Source organism: Sparus aurata, chromosome 18 (genome assembly GCF_900880675.1).
Source record: "Sparus aurata chromosome 18, fSpaAur1.1, whole genome shotgun sequence".
In the NCBI taxonomy this organism is placed as follows: Eukaryota; Metazoa; Chordata; class Actinopteri; order Spariformes; family Sparidae; genus Sparus; species Sparus aurata.
Window position 1 is genome coordinate 10,516,954 of NC_044204.1, and position 12,113 is coordinate 10,529,066.

At 43.3% G+C, this 12,113-nt stretch overlaps 1 protein-coding gene across 2 annotated transcripts in view; it reads left to right on the plus strand.

Moving 5' to 3' along the window:
• Positions 1–12,113, plus strand: part of gfra3 (GDNF family receptor alpha 3) — a 63,116-nt gene that overhangs the window by 16,499 nt on the left and 34,504 nt on the right. For both annotated transcript variants that reach the window (XM_030395531.1, XM_030395532.1), the window contains exon 2: positions 5,116–5,412. In XM_030395531.1, the coding sequence (XP_030251391.1) occupies positions 5,116–5,412 (297 nt within the window). The remainder of the gene's footprint in view (positions 1–5,115; positions 5,413–12,113) is intronic.

The following is a 12,113-nucleotide window of genomic DNA, read 5'->3' on the forward strand; positions in this document are numbered from 1 at the left end:
ATTTATCTGTCCTTTAGCTCTTACGGTGTTGAAAGAAGAACGGATACGAATGAAAGGAAAAGGAGATTTATGTTCAAATAAGGATGACGGCTGAGCATAAATAAAGGCTTCTTTGAAAACATCAGTAAGCTTCACCATTGTCTTGCTGTGGTTCGCTACAAGCTCGACCTGAAGCGGAGGGACATGGGGTTAAATGTGCATATGAAATGTGTTAATTGCTTAATCAAGTAGCTAAGCTAAGGATGGGTATTGTGTTGCTCCATGGGTGTGTGCAGTGAATAAATCAAGAGTGTTGTGTACTCACCAGTCTTTTGTTTTCAGGGTGTGCAGGCAAAAGCCTTCCCCAGGAAACGGACGCCGCTTATATAGTTCCGGGGGCAGCCAAGTGTAAATTGGTGTGGGGATGGTAAATGTGTGCATTGTATTTTAGTGGAGGTAATATGAAGTGTATTTGTGTATTTTCTCTGTTAGTGGATGTAGACTAGGATGTATATAGGTCACAGATGATAGGGTGTAGATACAGAAATAAAAACAATGGTGGGTTAAACATGTTTTAGGCAGTGAATCCCAGGGAATGGACTCTTTCAGGGTAACTGGTTGACACCCTATAAATCCAGCAGCACCGAGATCCTCCCAGTGGCACTGGCAGGTAGTGGCACCGCAGTGGCAGTCAGTGGCAGTCAGCGGCAGCCTGTGGCCTGTCCGTGGCCTGTCCGTGGCATTTCCTGGCACCCTCTCGGTGTCCAGAAACGCCTCCCTTGACTCGCTGCCAATAAGGGCGGGGCAACATTTCCTGGGATAACCCGTGTTTGTTGTTACGACAATCACTTCCGCCATGGAGTCATGATGATTTCAAAATAAAAGCATAAAGGGAAAATCCGCTGCTTGTTTACTTATTTTAGTGTACAACGTTTTGCACAATTTCTCTCTGTTTTGTACTTCTTGATATTATCTAAATATATATTAATATCTGTTTCATAGCGTAAATGTGAATGTAAAATAGTGTACATATTGTACTAATCTTAATCTTATATTTAATATTTCCCTGTGTTTATATTATTCTTATCCTTTCTTATCTTAAGCAGCGACACAGTGACAATAGACACTGCCAGTGTTGGAAATATTCCCTAATATGAAATACAATTTCAAAAATATATTAATTAACAGTTGCTATGCAGTTCCACAACATGCCATGGAATGCCACAGAATGCCGGAGCCTGCCAGAGCCTGCCACAACATGCCACAGAATGCCACTACATGCCACAGAATGCCACAACATGCCACAGCCTGCCACAGAATGCCACAGAATGCCACAGCCTGCCACAACATGCCACAGCCTGCCACAGAATGCCACAGCCTGCCACAGAATGCCACAACATGCCACTACATGCCACAGAATGCCACAACATGCCACAGAATGCCAGAGCCTGCCGCAACATGCCACAGAATGCCACAACATGCCACAGAATGCAACAACATTCCACAGCCTGCCACAGAATGCCACAGAATGCCACAACATGCCACAGAATGCCACAACATGCCACAGCCTGCCGCAGAATGCCACAGCCTGCCACAGAATGCCACAGAATGCCACAGAATGCCACAACATGCCACAGCCTGCCACAGAATGCCACAGAATGCCACAACATGCCACAGCCTGCCACAGAATGCCACAGAATGCCACAGCCTGCCACAACATGCCACAGCCTGCCACAGAATGCCACAGCCTGCCACAGAATGCCACAGCCTGCCACAGAATGCCACAGAATGCCACAACATGCCACAGAATGCCAGAGCCCGCCACAGAATGCCACAACATGTCACAGAATGCCACAGCCTGCCACAAGGTGTCTTTGTAAAAGCTGGACTTCCTCCAACCTACATAACGTACTGTTGAATACCATGTTGTTTCAAGTGCTATTTTCCTCTTTATGTTCATTGAATATCATCTGTATTATCATTAATAATACTATTAAATGCAAAACATGTATTAATCTTGTTTATCAGCTTCTCCTTATATTAGTAGTGGTATGATGAGTGTAATTAGCCTAGTTGTTTATTGTAGGTGTAAGGAGATTCCTTGCATCAGAGTATTACTAAACACAGTAAATGACATTCAGCGTTAAAGGAGAACTTCGATCGATTTAAACATGCAGCTTCATTGCTCAAGCTACCCTTGACTTGCGAGTACCAAAGACGCGAACAAATTTGGTCCAGCCATTACAGAGCTCCGTGAACGGAGATGTAGCATTGAACGCTAACTGCATGGGGTCAGAACTTCACGCTGTGTTTTAAGCATCTTAACATGCTCCACATCTCACACCAGAAGTTATGCAACATCAGCAGACACCTTAGCACACAGCACTGTAGCGTGTATGACTCAAAATGAATAAAAAAGTAGTTAAAATAGTGTGTTTGTGCAAGGAGCTACTTACCTGTTTGTCGACATCCGCGTCTTCCGGTAGCTAGACCAAACTAGCGTATCCAGCGAGTGTGCACTTAACAGGCTTAACAGGCTATTGTAAGGCTCATGGCTCATGACAGGTTGTAACATGGACATGTACATTATGAACATACACACGAAAATGCTGGAATACGTTTCCGTCTCCGCCAGTGAGGGAGTAAGTGCACGCTCGACGGATTGACTAGTTTGGTCTAGCTACCGGAACACACGGATGTCAACAAACAGGTAAGTAGCTGCTTGCACAAACACACTATTTTAACTACTTTTTTATTCAGTTTGAGTCATACACGCTACAGTGCTGTGTGCTAAGGTGTCTGCTGATGTTGCATAACTTCTGGTGTGAGATGTGGAGCATGTTAAGATGCTTAAAACACAGCGTGAAGTTCTGACCCCATGCAGTTAGCGTTCAATGCTACATCTCCGTTCACGGAGCTCTGTAATGGCTGGACCAAATTTGTTCGCGTCTTCGGTACTCGCAAGTCAAGGGTAGCTTGAGCAATGAAGCTGCATGTTTAAATCGACCGAAGTTCTCCTTTAACATGGCTTTTAACTTAATGTATTTGCTCATATTTTTAAATATGTAGCTACATTTTGAGAATCCACACTCTCACTCTCATTTGCCCAATTTATATTGTCTGTAAATACCTTTAAAAGAAAATCTGTCTGTTGTAGATCTGCTTCATAAAAACAACTGCATTTGATCCAAAGGGTATAACTATAAAAATACATTCACACGCACTTAAAGTTCAACCCCCATTCTGTGGCATGTAGTGGCATTCTGTGGCATGTTGTGGCAGGCTCTGGCATTCTGTGGCATGTTGTGGCATTCTGTGGCAGGCTGTGGCATTATGTGGCATGTAGTGGCATTCTGTGGCATGTTGTGGCAGGCTCTGGCATTCTGTGGCATGTTGTGGTATTCTGTGGCAGGCTGTGGCATTCTGTGGCATGTAGTGGCATTCTGTGGCATGTAGTGGCATGTTGTGGCATGTAGTGGCATTCTGTGGCATGTAGTGGCATTCTGTGGCATGTTGTGGCAGGCTGTGGCAGGCTCCGGCATTCTGTGGCATTCCATGGCATGTTGTGGAACTGCATAGCAACTGTTAATTAATATATTTTTGAAATTGTATTTCATATTAGGAATATTTCCAACACTGGCAGTGTCTATTGTCACTGTGTCGCTGCTTAAGATAAGAAAGGATAAGAATAATATAAACACAGGGAAATATTAAATATAAGATTAAGAATAGTACAATATGTACACTATTTTACATTCACATTTACGCTATGAAACAGATATTAATATATATTTAGATAATATCAAGAAGTACAAAACAGAGAGAAATTGTGCAAAACGTTGTACACTAAAATAAGTAAACAAGCAGTGGATTTTCCCCTTATGCTTTTATTTTGAAATCATCATGACTCCATGGCGGAAGTGATTGTCGTAACAACAAACACGGGTAATCCCAGGAAATGTTGCCCCGCCCTTATTGGCAGCGAGTCAAGGGAGGCGTTTCTGGACACTGAGCGGGTGCCAGGAAATGCCACGGACAGGCCACAGGTTGCCGCTGACTGCCACTGCGGTGTCACTACCTGCCAGTGCCACTGGGAGGATCTCGCTGTCTCTCTATAAATAGGCGCCATTTTGGCTACCTGGGGTTCTTTTTTGGTGATACTGATGTGCCTATGCTGTTTGCCAAGAGGGATGAATAAAAGAACCTCCTTTGGTGACACACCTCGAAGCAGAGGTTAGCAAATAAGCATTTACACCTGCAGCTACAGCAGTTCTATATATATCCCTGCGAATATAGTCCCTCCATTACCGAATGTAGAGACACACAGATTAACACTTTACACCACTCTCTGGTGGGATCAAGGCTTAACAGGGAATTCCAGTATCTTTAAACCTGGGCCTCAGATTTACATGTGTTGGTGTGTAATTGATCTATTGTTACCAAAAGTTTTGGAATCACCTCAGCTGGGAGCTGCAACATGGCTGCAATGTGTGCAACATAATCCTGTGGGGCAACTCCCACCATCAAAGTTATGTCCACTAAATGTGCTTGTTTTTGTCTCTGACAGGCTGAAGTTGTTATTCTAAGAGTCTGACAACATTACTGAAACGAGTCCTTTTTGTTGAACGAGAAGATCTGTTTTGATACCAGAAACACAACTCTCATTCAAGGAGAATCTGTTGTTGAGGTGAGGAAGACGACGGTGGAAACATGAATCAGAGTAAACTTGGAGGGGCTGCCAGAAAAAAATGTATCTCGAAAGTCAAAGATGAATATTGAACTGATTTTGACAAACTTTCTGAGGGAGACTTGACTGTCTTTGGTAACAAGTTGCCTCAAAAGGATGATGTAGCAGACATTGCTGCCGTTTCCAGCTGAGGCGATCAGCTGGACCAATTTTCAGACTTTGTATGTATATGGGCCCGAGGTTTAGAAATACTGGAATTCCCCTTTAACACATTGCTGTCTAGATGTGTTGCTTGTTGATGAAGTGTTAGGTTCCCTATGGTATGAGGCTTTCTGCTTTTGTACCTGGTTACTACATTCACTAAAACCAGTATGTTAGGAGCTCATACAACAGTGATGCTATATATCTGACCTTAACGCCATATCTTTCTCTCTTTTGTCCTCTCTTAGGTGTGTTGCCATCCACAAAATCCATCTTCTCCTTCACTCCCTCCCCGACTGACTGTGTCAAAGCTCACCGGGTATGCTCCGCTGAGTCCGGGTGTGAGGCGCTGTACCGAGGCCTAGATCTGTGTGCGGCCAATGCTGAGATGTCCCCGCTCGGGGATAAGGTGGCTGCTGAGTGCCTGGAGGGACAGGACGCGTTGCTTACCAAACACCCCTCTCTGTCATCCTGCAAGTGTCAGCGCGGCTTCCGCAAGGAGGAGCAGTGTCTGCGCATATACTGGAGAGTTCACCTGCTGCCAGGTCAGTCAGGCCTCTGTTGGGGCTTAGGGTGTGAGGGACATGCATGCCAAGTATGATGGTGCATTTTGACTCTCTCTCTCTCTCTCTCTCACTATTTTCTTTTTTTTTTTTCGGTGTGAGTGTTCGGTGTGAGTGTTGAATGAGTTTTTATTTATCGCAGACATGCGATTAAGCTTTTCCCCGCGATGCAGTGCTCAGTGGAGGAGGCCGGGCTGGCTGTCGTAGAGGTGGTCGGGTGTGACAGTGTGAGGTCTGCCTCGGGTATTGTTTTTAGACAGTACGGCTAAGGTTGGCGAGGTGGTGGAGAGGGGAGTAGTTATCCGAGACACTTTCACTCCCGTCTCCCCTCTCGTTAACCCAGCCACAACAATTATGATATCAAACGCCCCCCGTTCATCAAAAATGAATTGCTGGGGAAGGAGCTGTCAAGATACGGACAACTTGTGTCACCAATTAGGATGGTTTCGCTGGGGTGTAAATCTCCTAAACTAAAGCATGTTGTGTGTCACAGGAGACAGGTGTATATGATCCTGAAAGAGAGAAACACTGAGCCGTTTCTTGCCTTAAGCGGATTATGCGGGTGCATAGGGCCCCCCGCGCCACTAGGGGGCCCCCTCAAGTTGCAAGGTCAGCTGCAATACCTGAGGAATGACCCGAAGGAAAAGATGTGAAAAGGACGAGACACCTGGCCCGCTGATTGGTCAGATCTGGTGTCTACCACGCCGCGTTGCTATGACGACCAGTACTACTAAACTAGGAGGGGGCAGGGAATTGCGCCGAGCCGTAAGTTCAGGTCAATCACGGCATGGCGACCAAACTAGCGTATTCATCTGGCGCAGAACAAAGAAGAAACTAGATGAAGAAAAACACTCGCTGGATAAAGGTAAGGGTTTTTTTTTTTCGTTATGTGGGTTGGAGGGGCTAGCTAAAATGCCGATTTATTTAGCTAGCTTAAGTGTTTGCTTTAGTAGAGGGCTAAAATAAAATGTATCTCACGCGTGAAGGCCATAACACTGATTGACTGAAGTGAAACCCGTTTTGGTGAATCACAGAAGGTCCAGGTTGTTGGCATTATATTTGTGAGGGAGGGTGTGTGTGTTAGGCAGATATCTGTCATGTCTGCTGGATCCTCAACCAGTGGAGCTGCTGGTCCGTCATAGACCTCCTCTGCTCTTCAATATTGTCACATAACATCACTTTAGGATTGTTTTTATGATTAATTTATCAATTTTAGTGTTTCCTCAGTTTGTAGGTCTCTAATGTGAAGTGTGCTAAACAACCCTAATGCATAAGGCCTACTGTGGATGATTATGGACTATTGTGTCAGTGGATTATTGATCTGAGGGGATTATTGTTAACTCTGCTGAGCTAGTTGTGTCTTTTCCACATTTATCAGAATATTTATTGTGACAATATAATTTAAACACAGTTGCCTACATTCCTATAGTTTAGTTATGTTTTTTTTGTATTACTTTGTTTTATTCAAAAGAATCATAATAACATAAATTAAAGTTCATTTAAAGTGAACTATACTATATAGGACCGTTAGTTCTGCCCACAGAATATAAGTTAAGACCCAATCATCAGTTAAGCAAGTAGTTCACTTTGTAATACTCTGTGAAATATAAACTAAGATATTCCTTCAATATCACATAGTGCTCATCAGTCATTTATCTTTGTTTTTTAACTCTTTGAAACTGCTTAAAAGTGACAACTTTGAAATTGGGTGCATGCTTTAAAGGGACACTGTGCTGTATATTGCACAGTTTAAAATAAAAACAGATTATGAATTTCTCCATTAGTGTAGCATGACTCAATTATATAGTATGAATATTTGTTTAGGATCTGTTTTGCTTGGTAACCTGAAGAGTTTCGTCTTTGCAGGAGCAATTCTGAAGTATTTTGGAGCCGCAGAACAGGAAGCAGCACTGCCGCCTTCAGCACCAGAGATTGACAAGCAGCTCTCATATGCTGGCAAGGAAGCAGAAATTTTGAGGAGGGGCTTAGGGTAGATCTGCTTCAAACACAAGACTCAGATGATACTGATAATCATCACAAAGTGGTGTGATTGTGTTATATAGTTCTGTATGGTTCCTTAAAAATATTGATTTTATTGTTGGTTTGTTTTCATTGTTGCATTTTTATTGTATGCTGGTTTATTGTGTTGGTCCTGATGGGCTTGTGTTACATTTGAAAGGTTCCTTACTACCTACTACTAACAGTATTATTCTTGTTAGTTTTTTTGTTTTTATTGTTTGCATATTGATGTGGATGCTGGCTCATTGTGATTTTCTTTTCTAAGTAATAGCCTATTTTATTTTCTCTACAACTTTAACTTTAGTTTTGGGTGTATGTATGTTATATGTTTAATGTCAACTTAAATAAATTGTTGCCGCGAGGCCGGTTCTTTCTGCTCCGGTGGGGCCGTCCGTCGCGGGGGATCCTCACGCGGCGCCGGTCCCCATGGTTGCGGGGGATCTAGTTTCTGAAGTGTCTTCTGAGGCAAACATTGAAGCCATAACAAGTATGACTGAGCAGAGTGACATGATTCAACAAATGATGGAGGAGGATATGTCAGATGACGATCTCCTCAAAATGTCTCAGAAAAGAAAGAACATTGAATCTGAAAAAATGAACAGTAAAGTAAAGAAAATTAGTTCACAGATGTCCACAGAGTCAGAGAGTGATTTTCTCCTGACTCAGCTGGACTCTCAGTGTGACTACTCTCCGGAGAAAATCAAAGCCTTCCTGGAACAAACTAAAGGAGCCAGGCTGCCTAATGTAGGAGAGTTCTTTCCCGACCTACAATTATTTATTAGTTCAGACAGGCCGCTCACCAGGAAGAGCTGTGGGGAGGAGGTTTTAACAAAGCAAGAAATATTCAAATTAAAAAAGTTAATACTGAAGGTAAGAACTCAAATCATGAATAATGAAAATGATTGTTAGATGTTTTTACAAGGGCTGTCAAAGTTAACGTGTTAATCGCGCGTTAACGCAACATCCTTTTAACGCCGTTAATATTTTTAACGCGCGATTAACGCTTGGTATTAAAAAAAAAAAAGGATCATGCATTGTTTGATTTACGACCGTCAGTGGCACCTGTTGTCTTGATCCAGAGGGTGGCAGAAGAATAAGAAGCAGGGTTGGCGTGGAAAAGCACGGTGGACTGAAAAGCGAAAGTGAAAGGAAATGGATTAAGGACTTATGAACAGCAAATTCACTTTCAAAACAACTGCCAGATGGTTCGGTCAATAGGACAAAAGTTATCTGCATGTGTAAGGAAATGAGAAGTGGAGATAACTATTGAGAGTAAAAAGGTTTTTTTTAGAGGGAAAACAGGTTCTGGTGAATTTTATCGGGGGAGAGCACACTGACAGCGACCAGGTGAAGGAGAGGACAAAGACAATTTATGCCGGTGCACCACACAATTTATTAAAAGATATTTCATAAAAGAGACAGAACATTAAAACCTTGAAAGGTTTTAAAACCGAGTTCTTAAAATGGAAGCTGCATTTGTTAAAATAGTCCATTCATAATTAAGCGACTCCATTTGTGCCAGCCAGACCGGATACAGGGGCGGCTCGGAGGTGGTGGCGGAGCTCTGCCATCTCTCCTTAGGGGCTTCAGGTACCTCAGCGGCTCCTCCCAGTCAGCGCCCTGGAGCGGAGGTCACCTGGAAAGTACAAACACACAGCCAATCGGGGGTCCACACACCTTGCGGACTACAGCTTCACCGGCACCAACACACACCAGAGTGCTACTATGGCCCAAAGGCAGGGGTCTGCAACCTTTACCACTCAAAGAGCCATTTGGACCCGTTTCACACAGTAAAGAAAACACTGGGAGCCACAAAACCCTTTTGAAATTTAAAATGAAATAACACTGCATATAGCGGGGTTTTTTTTGCCTTTGTGCTATGTATAAACAAACTATAATGTGTTACATTTATGAAATCAATGAACGACTGCAGAGAAAATGAAATAACATTTCTGCATGCAACAAAACATTTTTAACTCTGAAAAAAAGACGTTGGGTTGAAGGTTAAGTAAAATACTCAATGTCTATTTGAGTCCTTCTTGTAGTAATGAAAAAAAAACGCTGAACTTAAATTATCCACTGGCAGCAAACCAAAAATGCTGTCCTCTCTCTGTGTGCCGTCATCCTTTCACTGGCGCCATGCAGTCAGCTGTCAACCTGAATAATAAAATGTCTATTTCACTGAACAATGAATAAATATGAATATATGCAAAATAGGCAATTAAAATATTTATCATACTTTGTCAATATGATTTCTGCTCCTGAGCCTCAGCGCACAGCGTCTGCACATCGGGGCTGTATGCCGTTACCTTCATCTTCACACAGGATTGTAAGCCGTCATCTGTGAGACGTGTTCGATGTTTGTTTTTAATAAAGTTCATGTTGGAGAACACCTGCTCACATACATATGTGGATCCAAAGATCGACAGGACTCCAAGTGCATACTTTTTCATGTTCACATAAATTTCGGGGATAGCATTCCAAGTTTCAAACACAAGTTTGTCTGGTTTGGGGAGGTTTTCAATATCACGCCATTTGTGATTCAGAGCAAGAACGGCCTTTTGACGTGAAACATCTTCAAGGTCGGCTGTCAAGCGCTTGAACTTGGACACCCACATGTCTTTGCCGGCTATGTCAGCCAGTTCCATCTCAAGATCAGGTGGACTCACACCTGGATATGCTGTCATATTCAACAGGGATGGATCGAGGCTTAGGGGAGTGACAGGGAAGGATAATGTGGTTTTTTCCTCTCTGAACTCACTGAATCATTTCCCAAACGATGTTTGCATTGCGATGACTGCAGAATGTAAATACTCCAAATTCATCATGTGAACTTCTTTGAACTCTCTCAAACTGGGGAAGTGTGACAGTGTACCTTTCTGTAAATCTCTGGCAAGCACTGTCAACTTGCGCTCGAATGCCAAAACCTCCTCCAACATGTGCAGGGCTGTGCGTCCTTTACCCTGAAGAGCTGTGTTCAGGTGCACTGTCATGTCTACCAAGAAGTGTAGCTTTTCCAGCCACTCCGGCTGTTCCAGCTCAGGAAATGTGAGCCCTTTGCTGCCCAGGAAGGTTTTCACTTCTTCCAGACACACGGCAAAGCGTTTAGCACCTCGCCTCTGGACAGCCACTGGACTCTGTTGTGCAGCAGGAGATCAGAATACGTGCTTTCCAGTTCGTCCAGGAACGAACGGAACTGACGGTGATTTAAACCTTTCGCCATTATTTTATTGACAATCTGAATGACAACATTTATTACTTCTGTGCATTCCGGAGGAAATGTTTGAGCACAAAGTGTCTCTTGGTGCAGGATGCAGTGAAATGTCAGCAACTTTCTGTCCAGCGACTTCTGCACTAAAGCCACAAAGCCCTTGTGCGCTCCTGTCATACTCGGTGCCCCGTCTGTAGCCACTGACACCAGGTGGGTGGTGTTTACTCCTTTGGCTCTTAAAAAATTCAAGACAGCCTCACAGACGTCCTCCCCCCCGTGTTTGGCCTTTTAGTGGTATCAACTCAATCATTTCTTCCTGTGGCCCAGCAGAGTTTACATACCGGCAGAACAGCGCTATTTGTTCAATATCACCTTTGTCTTTAGATACATCACAGGCAATTGAGTAAGCCACAGCTGAATTGATGTCTTTAATTTGCTGTCTGGTGATGTCTTCTGCCATTTTTATGGTTCTGTCTTTGACAGTCTTTGCAGAGAGGGGCATATCCCTGATTTTCTGCACAGTTTCACTCTTGTTTTTAAAGTCCGTGAATAGATGTTCTGAAATCTTAATGAAAGATTCTTTTATATATTCTCCATCTGTGAACGGCTTCCCGTGCCTGACTATTTCCTGAGCGGCAACAAAACTAGCATTTGTACTTGAATTTGCTGACTTCATCCACTTCTTGAAGTGATTTTTGCTCAGATCAGCCTTCCGCATCAGTTCCAAAACTGCTTTTTTTCTCTCATCTCCATCCGGATATTTTTGAGCAAAGGCTGCATGTTTTTTCTGGAAATGTCTTGCGACATTTGACTTTTTGTTGTTAGCTAGTTTCTCATTACATATTAAGCACACTGGTAAACCAGTCTCGTCAGCAGTGAAAGCAAATGAATCTGCCCACGTAGCATTGAACGTCCTGTTTTCTTCAGACACTTTTCTTTGAATTCTCCATAGTTGGCCTACCTGGGGTCGAAAAGTTCAAGAAACCGCACACTGGCGGGTGTCGCACATTGGAGGTTTTGACGTGTATTAAGAGCGACAAAAATATTTTAACACGTTTTATTTAGATGTTACAAGATCGCTATAATCTTCACAGAATTACATTTTGAAAATGAACAAACTAAAATAAAATACCGTACATTTTAATTAAATACTCATTAATTATTTTCAAAAGCTGAGCCCCATCAGAGGGATCAAAGAGCCGCATGCGGCTCTGGAGCCGCGGGTTGCCGACCCCTGCCCAAAGGGAAACTTACCCGCCAGGCAGAGCGCTATGCTCTGCCGCAGCGAGTACGTTGAGTAAATGGAAAATGGTCTGCATTTTTATAGCGCTTTTCCAGTCTAACGACAGCTCAAAGCGCTGTACAACACATGCCACATTCACACACACATTCATACACTGATGACGGAGGCTGCCATGCAAGGCGCCAACTGCTCATCAGGAGCAATTTTGGG